Source organism: Lygodium microphyllum, chromosome 8 (assembly GCF_053477565.2).
Source record: "Lygodium microphyllum isolate KBCC chromosome 8, Lygodium_microphyllum_v1.1.10, whole genome shotgun sequence".
In the NCBI taxonomy this organism is placed as follows: Eukaryota; Viridiplantae; Streptophyta; class Polypodiopsida; order Schizaeales; family Lygodiaceae; genus Lygodium; species Lygodium microphyllum.
Window position 1 is genome coordinate 35,246,370 of NC_141142.1, and position 21,322 is coordinate 35,267,691.

Here is a 21,322-nt window from a genome sequence, read left to right on the forward strand (position 1 = left end):
TGTTAGCAGTCTATGATGTGTTACAAGGTTAGAGGGGGTAGACTCATAGTGTCTAGAGATGGATGATGGAGGGGAGGTCAGTGCCTCATGGGATTTGAGAAGTGTGACATCGTGCAGGCACACCAAGATGTAAGAGAAAACGTTTGACGGAGTACTTGGGATCAGACAGCACCAGGCTCACACTTCAAGGCTGCCACTTCCTTAAAAGTCTCTCTCTCTCTCTCTCTCTCGCATTTTACACAGTACAGGCTACAGCTAGCTGCCTAAGATGACATGTAGCCCCAAGCCTGCAGGCAAATCACGGCCATTAAAGGTGCTTGAAGCCGTGGTGGTCTGTTTTCTTTGTGCAGGGTCAGGTCCATTAAATCTGTGCTGCAAGCAAAGGAGGCACAGATCAAAGAACCATTAAGAGAGAGAGAGAGAGAGAGAGAGAGAGAGAGAGAGAAAGATCAGGCCGATTCAGGCTACATAGTACAACTATACACTGCATTTGGTATAAGGGATAAGCAGGATCTTGATCTAACCCTACCTTGTGTATCTCTACCTGCAGTATCTCTCTCTCTCCCTCTCCCTCAGTCTTGTGGATACACTTACAGCCATGGCGCCTTCTGCATTTTCATCCGCATCATCGTCGTCTTCTTCGCCATCGTCTCAGCATCAGCATCAGGCTGGCGTGTTTCAGACCAAATCATCCACCCCTTGTGCTGCCTGCAAGCTCCTGAGGCGGCGGTGCGCAGAGGAGTGCCCCTTCTCGCCTTACTTCTCCCCCCTGGAGCCTCAGAAGTTCGCTTGCGTCCATAAGGTCTTCGGAGCCAGCAACGTCTCCAAAATGATCATGGTAAAGCACTTGCTCTCCATGCACTTCTCCCTAATCGCATCGCGTATCGTTAATAAGAAGCATTGCCCTAATCATCAAAAACATCCAATCAGAGTGTGCAATCAGTACATCCAATCTCAGATTGCCATGCAGTGCTCCAATCGAACCAACAATATTGTGCAGCTTATCACCCGAGACTACATCTACATCCCATCTCAATCAATAAGGCCTCCACATTCAATCACACAGTATACATGCACAGATGGGATCGAGTCCAATCACATTTTGAATTCTAATGGCAGCCTCATAAGATCCTCAGGTCCATCCACAGTCACCATATCATAACTAAGCATCCAAGCCTCATCAGACCCCATTAGCACTACCTATTTTAGTGTCTTGTGCAAGCTCCCTTTTATAATGTGTTCCATATATAACATTTCAATCGGTGCACACAAAGAGCATGATCACAGTAGTACAAGTACTTCTTGGAAATGAACCGATATGTAATTGTTTCTTGATGTCCTAATATGTTGGGTGCAGGAGGTTCCAGCAAGTCAAAGGGCCAATGTTGTAAATAGCCTAGTGTATGAGGCAAATGCACGCCTAAGGGATCCGGTCCATGGTTGTTTGGGTGCCATCTCAACCCTTCAACAACAAGCCCAGGCATTGCAAGCCGAGCTACATGCTGTAAGAACACAAATCCTGAGGTACAAATTTCAAGAGAGTGCACTGAAAGCAACTGCATTGGCACATGCCACCCATCACAACGCCACACCCACAAGTGCAATTGACAGCCTCACCAACCCTCCTTTGCTTAGCTTTAAATTAGAAGATGGTGCGCGTGAATCTCCAAATATAAGCCTTTCTTCACCGCACACTTATCTTTCCACCATAGATCACTATAGAGTCAATTCATTAGAAATGAACCACATGAACTCCATTGACTTCGACAAGAAACATTATTCGACCCACATGCATCGAAGTTGTTGATTCATTAGGCCTCTGAAATTGTTCATTCTTGCTTGCCTTTGCCTTGCACAGGCTTTCCATGCATCATGTAGGTCTCTTGATTATGGTCACATATGCATCATGTAGGTCTCTTGATTATGGTCACATTTACTGGAATGTAGACCCATAGTAGGAACATTATACAAATGAGGCTTGCCATTAGGAAACATGGAGACATGAAATTGAGAAGCGATTATCTTAGAAACTTATAGCTATGCATGGGGTTTGGATTTGTTTAACGCATGGCTCTTGCAAAATGAGTAAATCCACACCCTTGAGCATCACTAACCCCTAAAACTATAAGACACCATTGAGCTATTCATATCAAAATACCACATTGTAGTGTTCATAACACACATTTTCTTTATTTTCATTCTCTCTTTCTTCTACCTCGAGTATTCATCATTGCCCCTCTTCAATTTTCGAATGTGACAAACAACCATTCATTGTACCATTTTATCATGAGAGTCATTTATTCAACTCTAGTGTCTTTACAATGGATTCATTTCTTGCCTCATAGTGTCACCTTTAATCATGGCCCATCCTAATTTTACTCGCATTCATTTACTGTCAATGGATTTGCTTTATTTGATATTTACCATGAAGCTTGAATGAAAGAAATGTACTTGGTCTAATGTAAGAATTTTAGACAACACCACCCAAAAGACATATCATCCTATTGACATCTAATACATAACATTTCAATGCTTGATTTGCATTTAGCACAATTTGGGTGAATTTGGAAAACTTTCAAGTTCTATTTTTTATTATGTAGAACATTAGACCCAAAAACAGATGCCTTCAAGTCACCCAAAGCTACCACCTAATACATGATTGAAAACCTTACGAAAAACGGAATTTATTGAGCTAGTGAACACCAAATCTAGAGCCATGATGTGAGATTTATAGCAAAGATCAAGTTTTGACCATGAGTTAGGAAACTTATGGGAAATTCTCATATTCACTAATGGTGTGTTATTTGTCAATGTGAAAAATGAATATCATTTAGAGTTGTTAAGTATCACCTTGTCCTTGATAAGCTATATTCGAAATGTGTTTTTAATGTATTATCTGGGCTATGCACTACTTTAGGTGTTGTTGGAGCTAGCCATAGTTTCATAAGGTAAGGCAAAAAAAATGCTCAATTGCATAGCCACAACAAAGCATGCCTTAATGCTCTGCTAGAAACATTAGCTTAGGCTATGCGAATGTTGCATGACTTACACTAACCTAGGCCACCTCACATGAGCAATTAATTTACAGAACTTCATTCATGATCAACTTGGTGATAATAGCATGTTATGGATGGGGAATAGGTAGGTCTCTTATTAAATTTGGAGCAACAACCATCTCATAATGATGCTGTATAATTAGGTTGGTTGTTTTAGCTACCATCACTACAGTAGAGTCTAGATTTATCAAGGGTTCTAGCTTTTAAATCACATAGGCTATTACTCTTGCACTATAGTCATCACTTGCTTCTTGATATTGCATGAGATATGATCATGACAAGGTACATTGTGCACTAATGTAACTCTTGCTAATGATGCCTAGGTTAGAATTGTAGATGTGGTGGGCTAGGCTAATACAAGGATGCAACCAACAAGGAATGTACTAGCAATCTCCTTGCAATTGTGCTAGTGTCATGGATTTCCCTAACTACAAACAATGCTAAGGTTCTATTGTTGTTTTGAAACTACCACCATATCTACGTTGCTTCAATGACATACAAAATGTATGACTTCTATGGCCTATATATCCACATAGCTAACAAATGGATCGCTCTTTTTTGTAGCCCTAAGATATGGGCACTATCTTGTATGGTGATTTCAATGGTAACCTAAGAAGCATATGTCATGGCAATGAGGAAAGTACTAACAGCTCCTTATAGAAATCTCATTTTAGTTGATTTAGTTTTGAAAGTGATATGTTAACTTTACCTTCAATTTTCTAGGTTGGTTGCTTCATTTTTGGCTCTTAGTGTGTCCACCTACATGAAACTTGATATTGGAAAAGAGGCTTCTTTAAAATGCATTCGATTAAGTTGCAAGAAACTTTAAATTATTGCTTGAAGAATTCACATACTTTATTACCTTCCTAAATGCACTTAATTCTTCTGTAGAAAGCATGTTGTGTATATCCTTACTTCATCGTAAATGCATTTGTCAACTAGGGATTCAAAGGCTTTTTAACATTATCTATTCAACAGATTAAGTAGTCCATACTTACAAGTAGTTATATGAACAATCTAGCCAAAGCTTTTACGATTAATCTCAAAAAATTTCCATATAATATTATGCAAGATGTACTTATTTATTTATTTATGTTTTTTAATGCTTTTAAAAGTATGTAATCTCTAAGTCTTAATATTAACATCAATTTAGCTTGAGCTACTATTAGATACACATCTAGTGGTACTAGATATGCTCAAGGGGTGCACCTACAATAAATTATCCATATCATGTGTGCTTAAAGGGTATTTAACAACAGTCTTGAAGTGTATTTCTAGAGTGTGTATGCTTTAATTTTTCGATAAGTCATCTGCCAAAATGACCTAGAGTTACATGAGTATTTGTGGCTCAACACTTAACAATCTTCTTTTGGTCAAATTTTAAGGTTTCAAGGTCTAGAAAATCATATTGACCAAGGTAGACATAATTTATTTTACAAAGATTCTCAAAAAGGAATAGATTTAACACTTCTTTAGTTGCATCCTTCACTAGGGAGGTGCACCTTAAGAGTGTAAGTGTACCACATGTGATTAACATAAGGATTATTTTATTCAATAAAATCTGGATAAAATTACTAGATTAAATTTATAGAACAATATTTTTCATTGCAATTTGAGAAATAACCAATGAGTTTCTTAAGAAAAAGGGATAATTTTATTGCCTTTAACATATAAGGAAATGTGGCTTTCTAATACCCATTGAATGCATATGATATGGATGGTTTTTTATGGGCATATCCCTAAGATCATTCAAAATGGATGGAGACCTTGAGATCTTGAGGGTTTGATGAAATTCCTTATTCCTTGAATTAGATTGATTAGAAGAAGGTTTACCAAAATTTTGTTCAATCGTGACTAAATATATACCTCCAAATATGAATATTTCACTTAATATGTGTTATTTTTTGTTTGCAATTTGATTTGAGAAGGTCAAAATGGGTCAAATTATGTATGTATCTAATTCAATCCAAACCTTTGTATCACTATGTTTGGCCTTGACATCCTCATGTTTCAAAGGCTTAACTTGCACTTTTTACACTAAGACTTGCCAGATGTGGGCCTTCCAATAGCTGTGGTTGGTGTTATCCAACTTGTCAATATTAAAGAGAGCACTATCATTGGAACCACTAGCCATGTAGTACTGAGACCAAGGCATAGAAGGGAAAAACAAGTTGTTGTAGTAACTTGCAGATCAGTCCTAAAACCACTGCCAAATCAATCTGAAAACAAGAGGTACTGACCAAGTAAAGAGATGTCCATAAACTCAATGCAAAGAACTGTCAAACGAAAGTGATTGCCCTCATGAAAACTGCCAAAATCTGCAAATACAGTTTGATGTAAATAAAGTATAGTAGTAAGAAAACCAAGCCAAAATTGAGGTAGCACTGAGACATGACAAACTAGATCTGCCAAGTGATATCCTACATCATGCAGGGTATGTAATAAACTCTAGCAGCTAGCATACATAAGACAAGCACCCAAAGCTATCAACTGCAATTTGTCAGTGTGGTATATATCAAGTGGCATACCAATCATGCATGTAGTAGGTCTCGGAGTAATGGAAGAGACCAACCAAAGGCACAACTAACTGAGCAAAATCTCAATAAAGAGCCAAGACAAGTGTATGCATACTTGACAATGACGATAGAGGTCGATGCTATTCCAAGACAAGTGTCAACTTAGATTAGCCCTCAAAGCATAAACTACAGATATATAGCATGTAAAGAGAGCATGTACATAAAGTGAATATCCCACTATGTATATAATCAAGTTCAACTACATAACCACCAGCCCTATGTAACATCAAAGTCAATGAAGTAGCTCCCATTGGAACAAAGTCAAATGCAAAATGAGCAAGCAAAGCTCAGATAGGTCATGTAGATAGCATCAGACATCCAAGATCCAAGTGTATACATTTGGAGCATCCAAGTGAGAGTAGTTGGTAAAGCGTCCACTATAACAACCAAGTAGGTAACTGACAACCAATGTCAATGTCCAAGGCTCTAGAATAACTCAAATGCAAGTCAAAGGTAAAGCCCAGTGTCCATCAAGCATAGTCAAGTCATGTAGCATCCATATTATGCATAAACATTCGAGAGGATTACCCAAGTATCATCCAAGGATAATAGGCATGAACTATCTCAAAGAACATTTGCTATAGGTAAATGACACACAATGTCAATCAAAAGGAGCTTCAATCACTGCTCAAAAGCATTCTGAAGTCATGACAAAACATGTAACATGGACCATAAGCATTGATATATCAATCCAAGTAGTCGATAAGCACCCGAGAAGCAATATGCACGTATTCCACCAAATGAACTTTATCCTTGGTTATTACAGTAGCCAAATCTTTGTCAAACTGAGCAAGAACAATGTTTAAATCAGCTCCAAAATGATCTCCAATCAATGGGTAAGCATCCCCAAATGTATGGGTATCATTTATGCATCACCACTAAGCAAGAGGCATCAAGGACAAGGGGCTGCCCTATTATTATAGATTGTATGGTAAATACATAGTCAATGAACTAAATACAAGCTTCCCAATCTCAATGCCAAGGGTTAAACCCAATGCTGCCAAGGCCAATGTTGAGCATCTAGGAGGAGTTGTAAGTGCTCAATGAGTAGCCCAATGAGGAGGAAATATTGGAGGAGCGTTGTTATCCTAATCTGCTTGCAAACATGCATGAATTGGCATGGAGTTGCTACTATCTTTACTATCCACAATAGGGCTAAAAATAGTGATGAATGACCTCCACTAAGATACTAGATTAGGCTTAAAGAGGTTATGATGAGTGCTAGATCAATAGAATCTGTGTTGTAGGTAGCTCGAATGGAAGTTGGGACGAAGCTCCAGCTCATTGAGAAGAAAGATATAAAAGTTATGGTGGAAGGAACGAGAGAGAGAGAGAGAGAGAGAGAGAGAGAGAGAGAGAGAGAGAGAGAGAGAGAGAGAGAAGATGTGGGAATTCCAATATTCACAATGTATGGCCAGCCTTCTCTTTATTCAAATGTCACTGAAAAAATAATGAATAAAGTGATACTGATGGGTGCTGGCCACTTGTAGTGTACATGTGTGTAAGTAACTAATACGTGGTACAGATACTGTCAGTGTAACTAATACATGGGTGGCTAAGCACAAACGCCTTTATCCCCAACATTTAAGACCTTTTTGCAACTATTTCTATCATATATTTTATCAATATATTTTTCATACATTGTAGTATCAAAGATCAAGGGAACCAAGCCAAGTTCTAAGTTACTAAGTTACATCTAATTCTGACAAATCGTCACATGCAACTGGTCCACCATCATATTGTCCCTCTTTAAGCAGATGTTCTATGATGTTGTCTCTAAATGGAAATCTACATGGGATTTATGGAAAAAGATTCACACTGTCTATGACAAGAAAAGCCCCACTTCTCAGATGTATTGGTTGAAGAAACTCATGGACCTTCGTATGAAGGAGGAAACTTTCATGTCAATCCACTTAAATGAGTTTCATTTGATTATCAACCATTTGTCTTTGCAAGGGATTAAATTCAAGGGCAATCTCCCCTCTTTGTTTCTCTTGGTTACACTACTTGAATCATGGGATACATTTTGCATTGCTATGTGTGTTAACATGCCTATTGATGGCCTAGACTTACAGGGTATAGAGGGTGCACTCTTTAATGAAGAAGTTAACATAAAGAATGTCGATACTTCTCACACCTCTCATGCTTTGATAGTTAGAGGCAATAATGGTAGGAGCAGTAATGACCACCATGGGAGACACTCTCAGCAGTCTCATTATTAGTCACGTGGATAGTCTCACAGTAAGTCTCATGGCCATAAGTCCTCATTGACTTGTCATTAGTGTGGGAAAGTAGGGCATATTCAGCCACAATGCCATAAAATGCATGAGGACAAGCACAAGGAAAAGGGAAAGGGCAAAGTACATGACAAAAATGATAATCACAACATTGTCCCTAGCAAGTCCGGTGTTAAGATTGAAGAGATTAATATTGTGTAGACTGATTTTGATGATGATTTCATACTTGCAGCTTCTTCTCTTGATACTTTACAGTTGACAGATGCTTTGTCAAGGTGTAGTCAGTCTTGGCTGATAAATTTAGGGGCTTCCTTTCATGCGACCCCTCATAGAGAGTGGTTCCACTTCTATCATAGTTTGACTAGATATGTCTGTTTGGGTAATGACTTGGCACTAGAGATAGTTGATATTGATGATGTACAGTTGTACTTTGGTTCAAGTTGCATATTTACTATTTGACATAATAATGTATGTCATGTACCGGCCCTCACACGAAGAGCCTTATCTTTGCTAGCACTTTGGATTATGCTACTTATGTAATTTCTTTTTAGTGATTTCTCATGGAAGATTACTTGTGGAAATCTTGTCATTGCATATAGTGCTAAGTCCAAACCCTCTATCCCTTGCTTGTATCTAGGTCAATTGATCATGTTTTGATAGTAGATGCACTTTCACATGTATCTCTTTGGCATTTTTGCCTTGGGCATATATCCTTGAAAGGCATGAAATGCTTATCCGTTTGCAGTATCTTCTGCCCCTTGACTATAAGTGCTTTGAGTCTTGTGAATCTTATTGTTTATATGGTAGACAGACATGTAATACACATAAAAAGTCTAGTATGACACGCATGGGTGAGCCTTTGGCTCTCGTTCATTTGGATCTATGTGGCCCCATGCCCTGCAAGTCATTAGGTGGTGCGAAGTATTTCGTTACCTTCATTGATGACTATATGCATAAAGTCTCAGCATATCCTATTAAGCAGAAATCGAAAGTCTTAGCTATATTTTAGCATTGGCTTTCCTTAGTAGAGAACTAGTCTAGGTATAGGCTAAAATGCCTAAGGTATGATAATGGGGGTGATTATGTCTCTAAAGCCTTTGAGCAATTTTGTGATGGAAGGGGTATTAAGTGTCAGTTGATCACCCTATACAACTTCCCCCCAAAATGGTATAGCTAGGTGCATGAATATGACAATTCAAGAGCAAGTTTGCAATATGCTTAGCCAAGCAGACTTACCACAACATTTTTGGACTAAGGCAATTACTACTACCATACACTTGATTAATTGGTCCCCATGTAGTACTCCTCTTAACTGTTAGGTTGTAGAGGAGGTCTGATCTAATAAACCTCCCTCATATGCTCATGTGCATGTCTTTGGTTGTGACTCTTTCTGCCATGTACCCAAGGACAAGTGCAACAAGTTGGATCTTAAGTCTAGGAAATGCATCTTTATTGGTTATGGAGATGCAGGTGAGATGGGCAATTGCCTATTGAATCCACATGCTTGGAAGGTTCTCCATAGCCATGATGTTGTTTTCCATGAGGAGAAAATACATATGCAGCATAAACATGTCATTGAAGTACACATGGTGATATTTCAAGAGGAGTCTTCTGCTACTATACAGCTAGTTAGATAGCCTACCGCAGTGGCTCATACTCTAATAGCCCAAGTCCTTGATACTCCACAAGATGTCTCAACCCCACAACCTATTTTGAGGTGGTAGATAACAGCCTACGCCATTTGAGCCCTCTATGGATTATGTTATGGTGACAAATGTTGGTGAGCCTCTTACTTATGTGATGAGCCCATGTACACAAGTGAAAGTCACTCTTAGGAGAGGGCCATGCAGTCAGAGTATGATTCACTATAGAAAAATCATACGTGGGATTTGATTTCTTTACCTAGTGAAAAGTGTGATTTGTCATACAAGTGGGTGTATGAGTTGAAAAGTATCACTGGATACCCAAGTTGGCATACAAGGCTAGATTGGTTGCTAAGGGTTTCAAACAGAAGCATGGTGTGGACTTTGATGAATTTTTTTCTCCTATTATGAAGATGAGTACCTTGCGTTTGGTACTAGCTTTGGTTGCTCAACTCGACTTAGATCTTTACTAGATGGATGTTAAGACAACTTTTCTTCATGGAGACTTGCATGATGAGATTTACATGGAGCAGCCTAAGGGCTTTGTAGAACCTAGTAGAAACCACCAAGTATGTAGATTAAAGAAGAGCCTTTATAGACTTAAGCAAGCACCTAGGGAATGGTACCACAAGTTTGATGCTTTTATGCATTCATAGGGATAGGTCTCGCAATGATATGGATCCATGCTTATACACGAAGAAGGCTCGTGATGGTAGTCTTATGATTTTGATCCTCTATATGGATGATATGTTGATTGCTGGGAGTGCTCATGATGAGCTGGATGCCTTAAAAGGTCAGCTCAAGAAGAGATTTGAGATGAAGGACATGGGACAAGCCTCACATCTTCTTGGAATGTGCATTATGTGTGATCGCTCTAAGGGGCTCCTTTACTTGTCATAGAAAAAAGAGTGCATCTAAAATGTCCTTAAGCAGTTTTATCTATAGGATGCTAAGCCTATTGGCTATCCTTTACCTTTGCATGTGAAGATTAGTTAGGCCAATTGTGTGTATTTTGATGAGAAAAAGGTCGAGATGGCCAAGATCCCTTATACATCCCCAGTGGAAAGTTTGATGTATGCTTTAATAGCCACTCAACCTGACATAGCATTTGCAGTGGGAGTTGTGGCATGCTATATGACTGCACCTAGTTGATAGCATTGGGATGCCATCAAGAGTATCATGAGGTACTTGAAGGGCACAATATCTATATGTATCTATTATGGTGGCCAAGATATAGAAGTTGTGGAATACACTAACTCTGATTATGCAAGACATGCAAACAGTAGGAGGTCCACCGTTGGCTATGTCTTCACCTTTGCTAGAGGTGTTGTTTCTTGGATGTCCAAGGTGCAGAAATACATGGCCCTATCTACTAGTATATTGCAGCCACCACCACTTAGGCTTGCAAGGAGGCTCTCTAGTTAGATTGTCTGGTGGCAGGTGATGTGGCCCCTATACTACATTCGGATTCTATGAGTGCTATTCAGTCGGCCAAGAATCCGCTGATCTTCCATGTGAAGATGAAGCACATTGAGGTATGTTACCACTTTATATGAGAGGTCATTGAGGACAAGTCCATTGAGCTTGTTAAGAGCTCAACTAACCAAAATCTTGCGGATCTTCTCTCACTACAAGTTTATCAACGGAGCACTTTGCCTTCCTTAGGAAGTTGATGGGCATTGCACCTCTTGTACTTATGTACATTTATACTTTGTCACTTTTTTCTTGTTCTCTCCTCACTAGGGGCACATTTACCTTTAAGTGGGAGGTTGTTGGGGGGTAAAGGCATATGTGCCTAGCCGCCCATGTATTAGTTACACTGATAGTACATGCATTGTGTATTAGTTACTTGCACACCTATACACTACAAGTGGTGGGCATCCATCACTGTCACTTTATTCTCTATTCTTTGAGTGACATTTGAATAAAGGAAAGGCCAGTCATATATTGTGAATATTGGAGTTCCCACATCTGATCTCTCTCTCTCTCTCTCTCTCTCTCTCTCTCTCTCTCTCTCTCTCTCTCTCTCTCTCTCTCTCTCTCTCTCTTGCTCCTACCATAGCTCTTAATTCCGCTCTGTGCTTCCACTTCACGTCTTACTCCCTTCATTAAAATGTTAGGCCCTGTCATTGAATTATGCACGGGAATAAGTATAAAAATGAATATGTCAATGACATGTTGAATTAGAATGTTCCTTGGTATGACCATTGAAATGTACCGATGCAAATACTAATACTACACATACTAACCATATACCAATATATGTGAGAAAATTTCCAATCGGCACACCCACAAGTGCAAAGGAAAAGAAAGCAACGATTTGGCCCCTTGTAGGGCCATGTCCCTTCTATCCATGTCTATTATCCTATCAAGCATGGGGTACTTCTTTCCCTATTAAATATCTAAATTTTTCTTAAGCACTTAATCTATTCCATAGTGTGCAAGAGTACTTAAATAATGATGATGGAAAAATTATATGCACAAGCTCAATACCAAACATATAATACATGACAAACTAGAAATAAAATAAAATAATAATATAAGAGCACTAAAGATATGATACAGCTGATAATCAGCATTGCATATGCCTACTTCGTGAATGTGAGCTCGTTCTAGAAGAAGCAAATGTCATATAGGAGCATGAGGATCCCTTGGTAGAGTCATATAAGTAGTATATGGTGTGAAGGGAATCCCCTATAAGTTCATATTTCTCTCTACATTTCCTTATATTATATTACTAAGAACAAATGAGAGACCTTCGTAAAGGAGGATTGCTCTAATAACAATGTAAACCAACAAATTAGCTGTCATCTACACATAGAAGATTAACACACCTACTACAACTTCCTAAAAATAATAAATTGAGCATGTTGAAATGTTTCTTAATGTTCTATTGTGTATATTTTAACAAGAAAAATATTTAATAGTGAATAAGTTACCTTTCTTACATACATTCGTAATGAAGAGATTGAAGACCATTGTCATGTGAACCACGTGTTGTATGCAATCTCACTTCTTGACAAAAGAGTGCTTATTTTTAGAGGTGCATATCTTGCGTGCATAGTTTATATTCTCTTGATGTGTTCATCTAGCACTTAAACTTTTGTCTTCCTCATAAAAAGCTTAGGGTTTTGTAGTGTTGCACTCTAGTAGACATAGGCATCAAGTCACATAAATTCCTTAAAGGCTTAGTGATTAGCAATTAGGTATGGACATAGACTATGATATGCTATTCTAGGTTAGACTAAGCATTGAGTCATATCAAGTTCTTAAGGGTTTAAGTTTTGGGATTTGGGCATTGGTATAGACTATATTATGCTAGGCTAGGCTAAGCTAGGTACATGTAGGTTAGGCTAGGCTAGGTAAGTGTAGGATAGGCATAGGCTAGGTAAGCATATGGTAGGCATAAGCTTACATGTAGACTAGGCTAAGCGAGACTAGCCTAGCCTAAGAGTAGGTATAGACTAATCATAGGCTAAGTATAGGTGTAGGCTAAGTGTAGGCTAGGCTAGGTAAGTATAGGATATGCAAGTTAAGCATAGTCTTAGGTATAGAACTAGGCTATTCTATGCTAGGCCATACTATACTACACTTACAATTACCCACATACACATGATCATATGTCAAGCAAGCAATGGAACATGTGAAGGTGGATGACATGGTCAAGGGAGCATGCACAAGAAGGAACATAAGAGTGTGTGAGAGAAGGATTGCACAAGAGGTGAAATGTGCACTCTAGGTGAGACAAGTCATCTGCAATAGCTTATCTTGTTGATCATGGATGCAAAAATATCAATTGAAAAATACATTTTTTGTGTAAGGCATTTAATTTTTCCAACATGGAATATTATTTAAACATGATGGTTGATTGAGTTAATTAATGAAACTAAAAATGATTGAAAATTGACATTTGTCATATGAAATCCAAAGGTAGATAATGGATAGCTATTGATGACTTGTGATCATCATCATGGTGATAATCTTGGTAGCATTCAACTTTTCTATCTTCCTTTTCTTTGTCTTCTCTTCATGTTGAGCTGTGAGGAGCAATGAGCTAGCTACCCATGTTCTAGAGTGAATGTGAGGTCAGGGAAATAAAAAGTGTTTATGGCTTGATCAAGGTAAAAATTGTCTGAGGTAGATTAAGATACAGTACAAGACTATCTCAAATAGGAAAATTAGGCAACTTCATGGATTTGAAGTGCTAGACAAATCTTAGGTTAAAATGTATGGTGCTAGAGGCACATGCAATGTACAACTATATCCCATAAGCAAGAGAAGTGTACCCAAGATGGAAAGTTGTACTTGTTCAACTATTTTCAGTCAAGTCTCTTTCATGCCACTATGCTTTAATTCTTGTTCTTCTACTTTCCCCAATAGTCTACTCTCATCTTCTTGTCTAAACCATATTTTGTAACATGGTATTAGAGCTTATTTCCTAGAGGTCGTGAGCTTGTGGGAGCTTTTATAACTACTATTCAAACTTTAGGAGCTCAAGTATTGGAGATCCTGCTATCCAAGAAGCCCTTGGAGTGGAGATTGAAGGTTGGGAGGTGCCAAGCTCATTGGATAATTAGGTCATCATCCTTCAATTTATCCTCAAAGGGTAGCCATTAGAGGGGCTGTACAAGTTCTATCTTGATCAAGCCGTGCACCATCTATCCTTGAATGTCAACCCCATTAGAGGGTTGTATGAGTTCTATCTTGTCCAAGTTGCGTACCATCTATCACTGGGAAGGGGACACTTAAGCATTGTGCTTAAGGGGGAAACTTGTCAATCATTTGAGCCTCTACTTGTGCCCAAAAGCTTAGGGCTTGCTTATCCCAAAACCATGGAGCATGCATCTTTACTACAAAGACAAGGAGGAGGAAAGAGAGTTTCTTGCATGCTTGATTTAGAGGATTTGGATCACACCAATAAGGCTACTTCCTACGTGGAGACATTTTGGAGCAACTTGTTATTGCCAAACCAATACTCTCATCCTATTGCATTCAGAGCGGTAGACAACACCACTTGCTATCCACAAATATCTTCTTCCTAATAACCCCCTATCTCCTTTGCTAAAGGTCTAAACCTTAATATTTTAATGCTTGTTCTTGAGTGAACTAGTTTGGCATAAATCTCTATTCACATAGACTAAACAGAATTGGTTTAGAATCAAGGGCATGTTCATGCTTGACTTTTGATTTGAAAGTTGTGTTTATATTGCTTCTTATCCTAAATTGGTTATTTATAACAATTATCCATACTCTTGTAAAATAGGGTTGTTTGTATGCACAATTCCTATTGGCCAAAACCGTGATTCTAATCTCTCCTACTCTTGAAATCACAAATCATATATTGTAAAATTAAGAGGGTTGTTGTTAAGCAAGTTTTTTTCTTATTTGTCAACATTCACTATAAAATCCTAAAATACTTGCTCTTATGACTAGAATTAAACATTGCAGTGTAAGTCATTGGTAATGTCTCTCCATTCCAAAAATGTCTTAAATTAAATTAGTTGAAATTTTCAATGGCAATGATTTTTACACTTGGAAAATGAAAACCATGTACCATCTGATATGGAAAGACCTATGGGAAATGTTTAAAGAACGTGAAGCTCCTAACAACCCAACTTGGAGAAGAAAAAATAGTAAGGCACTCGAGATAATAGCATGGGGATTATTAGATGATGTTCTTCACCACATATCGGGGGATCACAAATGCAAAAGAAGCCTAGGTTGAGTTGGATAAAACCTTTAGCTTACAAGCAAATAATTCAAAGATAAACCTTTTCATAAAAAATTCCAAGTTGGATGTAAATATTAGACATGACTCCTTAACTTCACTAATAAATACATTTAAAATCTTGGAGGTATAATTGTCTTCTATTTGCAAAGACATCAAAGAAGATGAAGCCATTGTTATGAAACTTAATAGTGTGGACAAACAACAAAGATTGTAAGCAAGTGGTAGTGTGTGCCAAATAGAAAACTCAAATCAATGGAAGCTGATTTATATGAGCAAGAAAGCAAAATCAAAGACAAGGCCCAAGAGACTACACTAATCCCTATAGTGTCTACACTACATAGCAAAGAATCTTTGAAGATTTTTTGCAAGACATACAAAACATTTGGACACAAGGAGTGAGTACTCAAACCAAGGAAACCCAAGTGCAAGAGCTACAATAAATTTGGACACATTGAGAAGGACAACTAGAATAAAAAAGTCAACTATGTACAAGAATCATCATCTTCTAAACATTATAATGGATCTATTTTCTAAACTATTGTATTGATGTGATGTGCCTTATTCAAGAGCCTTTAGTGACATAATTTTTGGTGGTCCATCAAGAGATATTTCTAACTAACGCCATCTGGGACTCCTTGGAATACCATGGAATTTGTCACCTAGACTCGCTTGAGTCCACCTTGCAAGGAAAGATCTTGGCCATTCTCATAAAGATCAACCTGAATCAAATTCCTACATAAGCTATAGTCACCTAATGATCTTTTAGCATCAGTCTTTGGTCCCCTAAAACAACATGAATTTAGGGCTCCACTAGATTTCCTAATTGGTTCAACAACACGAAGTTAGGGTTTTACTAGATTTTCTAATTAACGCGACTTTGAAGAAAGCTCTCAATCAAGACCACCCAACCTTAGGATAAACCCATCGAGAGTTTTTTACTCTTGCTTTCCTTTTTTGGCATTCTTTAGTTTTCTAATTACCTACCGTATTTATGTGAACATATAAAAGTATCTTTCTTGATTAATGTTTAGACATTGGTGGATTCGTTCACGTAAATCAGAGCACTCAAACAAGTAAAGAAATCCTTGTCAAATAGTTCTTTATTGATCTTAAAGATTTTTCTTATTACAATATCTTTCCAGTCTATAAGGATGAATCGAAAACTATAATCCACCAAGTTCGTGCCCTTAACTAGTAACATGTCCTTCCCAAAAGACCATCTTGGGCTCATAGGCATTAGGTAGATCGTAGCATAAGGAATTTATAGCTAGAACCCCCATGGCACCCTTACCACCTTCTAACCTAACATCCTTCCTACAGAAAGACTATCACAAATGGAGCCAGCCCTAGCTCCTGATGGGGCTTAATGAATCTCATTGGTGTAGGGTCTTCGTTATTAGCCTTGGGGGAGGCCTAGTGCAATCCATATCGACCTGTTATTGTTAAGATTCAATCAGAATCCTAAATCTTACGAACACAAATATTTATTTTCATGGTGCATCAATCAATCCTTAAATGCATGATTTAAAAATGGAATTTGCTCTAATAGGTAATTCCTACAATAATCCTTGGATTCACTCTTTCCCTTAAAATTTTCCTAGGGTTTCCAAAGTTTTGAATTTTCCCAACCTTCTTGGAGAACTAAGGATCTCTCTTACATTCAAGCTTCCAAAGATTCAAGGTTTGTATGCAATAGAAGAACCTAAGATGGTTTGGTCGAGTTGATGCATTGTCGATGTTGAGATAGCAAGCTAAACACATGAGGACATTAATGATGGACCACCTGGTTAAATGGGTCTACATGTCTACACTTAGTATGTCAATGGTCATTATGATTGTCACATGGCCATCGTCTTATCACTTAATATATTTAGTTTGTTACACCTACCAACAAGTCGCATAACTAAAGTGCCCAATTGATTAGTATAATTAGTTATGAATTGTTTAACTTGTAGGCCACTTTTCTTTATGTTGTATCTTATTTATACTTTTTGTACATTTTGTTGTCCATAAAAGAATAACACTAGGAGAAATATGGACTCTCTTTTTTGCCCCTTAAGGGGTTTCTCTCACCTCTTTCTCTCTCTAAAAAGAGATTCCAAAATAATATTAGAATAATAGATCTTCTACAATCAAGGAAATCTCATATTTGTATTTTTAATAGATTTTACCTATTATTTTATTCTCAAATTATAGGATAAGGTCATTTTTTCTCAAAATCCTCATAACTAAAAAAATACAATTCTATTTTCTCTAAAAGCGGAGCCAATCATTAGTATATGAATCTTTAATGCCCTCATGACTTTTCAATGTGAAAATGTATTAGAATCATTCTCATTCTTGCTTCTCAAAAGGACAGAAGTTTAAAAATGATATAAAATGACGTACACATCATATTTTAAGATAATTTTTTACCCAGAGACACCTTTTTGACTCTAGAGTTTTCTTGTAAATTTTTATCATTTTTGGACAAGTATATGTCTATTTTTGGCCATTCCTTCATTCCCTCTCAAAGCTCTAGTTTTGCCCGAAATTTTGTGTATTCTCCTTCCCTCGAGAATATGGTTTCTTGCATACAAATTCTTGTGAAGCAACACTAGTACTATCTACAATACTCTCTACCCTGCTACAAGCAATCTCAAGAGTGGTTTTGATAGCATTTGCTGAAATAAAATAATCTCTATCTACAATACTCTCTACCCTGCTACAAGCAATCTCCCTCTTCACTACTATGCTATAAGATATCTTTCTTTTCAACACTCTACACTACAAGCAATCAAGCGATAATGGAGGTATCTTTATTTTTTAAATCTCTGTATGTTATGTTATTATTCTTCATAGTTGTTGTTAAATCCTTAAGTGTCAATTCATAGAGAGAGAGAGAGAGAGAGAGAGAGAGAGAGAGAGAGAGAAGGGGGGAGAAGAGAGAGGACTGTGTGAGATGAACTAAGAAAATAAGTGATAGAGTGATAGAGAGTAAATTAGGGTAGAAGATAAAATAATGTTATTGTTCTCCACTAGCTAAGCTTCTGTATAAATGTGTTTAAATATCTTTGATCAATTCTGAGAGAGAGAGAGAGAGAGAGAGAGAGAGAGAGAGAGAGAGAGAGAGAATATTTTGGATAGAATAGAAGATAAGATTGGATGCTGATTCGAGGTAGATTAAATGCTAAGATTACATGCAGATTAGGGGTTGATTAGGGTCTATCATGATTAAAATCAAGAGAAAGAGATAAGATCCAACTGGGTAAAAAAGAACACAAATATAGTGAATCAAAGGGGTGTAATTGTATTATTTGAATGTTAATCTAAGTTAAAATTGGCATATGTTTTCCTTTACATGATGTAGGTGCAGGACGTACCAAGAGAATGAGAGATATTCACTTTCAATTAGAGGATGAATATGCATCAATGTCCAAAATAACTATAGAAAGGGATGATGCAATAAGATATAAGACGCAACAAGAAAGAAATGCAAGGAAAAAAAATGTGGACCTTTGGGTTGATGGGTGCATTTATCCACCCGATCTAGTCACTCAAAGGCCATTGCAATTTGAAGGGTTTATATCATTTGTAAAGTTCATTTGTGAAGGCAATGAAGGATTGTATGGATACACATACAAACTTGTCACACAAGGATTAGCAGGGATTCATCAACCCTTGACAAATATGCAGACAACATTACAAGGGATTATGTAGTCTTTGATGGAAAATGATAGATTATTGGCTGACAAGGATAGGAAGAACCAAAGCCTACAACAAGTAATGTTTGTCATTGAATATGCTATGCACGCTATACACGTGCAAAATATGGAGTTATGGTCTAAGGTTATGGACTTGGAGAAGGAGAATCGAAACATAAAGAGCAAGCTCACAAAAACTTTGAATATTGGGCCCACTTTAAAAACCCCAGAAGCACATCTGCGTATCTGATTAGTTAAACCAATTCACCAATTAACCAAAGGAAGTAGACAATATCATAGACAGATATGCTCAATTTGCTACAATGAGAAATATGTTCCCTCATGTAGAGAATGATACTATTGCCAAAGTCCTAAGCAAGGATATGGTAAAAAATGCATTGGAAAATCGTAAATTCAAGGACATTGTAGATGGTGTCACAAGTGAATATCTTAGGGATATGAGCAACTTGTTTACTACTATAGATGCTCAGGGATTATGTGACAAGGTGGGAATGAGTTCTGAGTCATATAGTATGCTCTATCAACAATTGGATACATGATTTAAGCAAGTTTTTAAAACTAAGCGAGTAATGCCTTTATCAAAACCATTTCACGTGAAGAAGGCTTGAAAATAACTAAATGAGAAACTTTTAGAACTAATTGGTGAGCCAACGCATCTGAAAAATACACACATATTGAAGTATGGTTCCAAATAAGTTGCATTTGTATTGAATGAATCCAATAACTTTGTATTGGATATATGTGGGGTTCAGATTGCTATGGTCAAGTTCTATAATATGGCTATGAAAGAATGTAGAGATAAACTTAATGAGATTAAGATTATTAAGGGGCAAAAACTTGAACGTGTGATTATAACACTTATGAATCAAGCATTGGATCCCAACATCGATGAAAACTGTCCTTTATACTTCAATGTACAATCAAAGAATGAAATATGGTGGTTTGCAACATTTGAAGTACCAAAGGAGGACCATGAAGTACTTAAAGTTTTTTTAAACCTCACTAATATACCCAGTGTTATTCAACAGCAAAATAATGGAGTAATTTTACACATTGAGGGGTTTGGGGACTATCAAGTTGAATGGCATCTTGCATGTGATTTAAAAACATTGAAGTGTATGTTTAGTTTATCAAATGCAGCGAATGCAAAATTTCCGTGCATATACTACATGCAAACTAGGAAGAAAGGGAAAGATGGAAAGAAAGAATGGCTTGCCAAGGCAAGACAACAAGGTGCTCCAACACGTGATCAAAAATTCATGAGAAATGGAATGTTAGTTCTAGTGGATCGAAACTGGTGCCCTATTTTGGAAATACCACTAACAAGGGTTCACTTTTACACGTTGCATTGTTTGGTTAGAATAATTGAGAAGCTATATATGAATATATATGCTTTGCATACAAGATGCATCATGTGTCAGAAGCTGATGGTACATGCAAGAAGGTAGAATAAGTCCTCTCTGAAGTTGGACTGCACGGGGGCCAAGTAGAAATAAAAAGGATGAGAAAAAAAATGGGAAAGAGTGGAAATATCCCTTGTAAACCATGCTTTGTCGGACCCAAGGCTAGGAAGTTTATATCTCCACCTCGAGATCGGGAAGGCAATATACTTGTAAAACAACCAGAGAAGTTTGAAGCATGGAAAAAGTTGGACCTTGCTATTCCAGATTGGAGCCATGAGGGATGAACGAGGATTGCAAAGGCAAAAGTGTGGATACACCTAGATAGATTAGTAGCTCTCTTACAAAATTTTAGGTTTAGGAATGGTGATGCCAATACATTTAAAGTGACAGTTGCTAAATTTCATAAGTCCATGGTGGAGGCATGGACTACAAACAGTATAACACACTACATGGTCAATATTGTCACCATTACAAAAAAATATCATCATTTCGAATTAGTTTATGTTCTAATCTCTCTTCTAGTGAAGCATATACTTGAAGCACATGTTCCATACTTTTGCAGATCAAGGAAGTTTGGCAGTATGGTCAACTCAAGGCATGGAACAATCTTATTGGCAAGCTCGCTGTGCTTTTCAAAAGGCAATTGATCATGGAGGTGACATCAATGATTCCAATTCTATGAGATAATTATTACAATGGTGGTATAGGATATTAGAGATACGATACGATGAAAAATAAAATAAGTCCAAAACCTCTCAAGCAAATTTATAAGTAGGGCAATATATGAAGTGAAAAAAGAAAGACATGAAAATAGCACAGCTAGACAATGCCACGCAGAATGGTTGGCAACCCAAGAGAGAGATGGCAAGAAATGGAGACCTAGATAAAGATAATATTTTTGATGCATTTAGAGTCCACGAGAGAGCATAAATACCCAGGATATGACACATCAATACTCCTATCTTTAACATG

General features: G+C 37.4%; 1 protein-coding gene across 3 annotated transcripts; it reads left to right on the top strand.

The window, feature by feature from the left end:
• Positions 1 to 598: 598 nt before the first annotated feature.
• On the top strand, positions 599 to 3,641 carry LOC148032146 (LOB domain-containing protein 15-like). 3 transcript variants are annotated; one of them, XM_087682783.1, is made up of 3 exons: positions 599 to 838; positions 1,358 to 1,504; positions 3,380 to 3,641. In XM_087682783.1, exons 1-3 carry the CDS (start codon positions 599 to 601, stop codon positions 3,404 to 3,406), a joined length of 414 nt encoding a protein of 137 aa, XP_087538909.1. In that variant the 3' UTR covers positions 3,407 to 3,641. The 3 variants fall into 3 exon arrangements, with proteins under 3 accessions (XP_087538909.1, XP_087538910.1, XP_087538907.1); XM_087682784.1 differs by having other exon boundaries at positions 3,385 to 3,641; XM_087682781.1 differs by lacking the exon at positions 3,380 to 3,641 and having other exon boundaries at positions 1,358 to 2,848.
• The last annotated feature ends 17,681 nt before the right edge of the window (positions 3,642 to 21,322 follow it).

Coding starts and splice junctions, on each gene's coding strand:
- LOC148032146 (XM_087682781.1), top strand. CDS start 599: ATGGCGCCTTCTGCATTTTCATCCGCATCATCGTCGTCTTCTTCGCCA. Junction 839..1,357: donor ACGTCTCCAAAATGATCATG/GTAAAGCACTTG, acceptor TGTTGGGTGCAG/GAGGTTCCAGCAAGTCAAAG.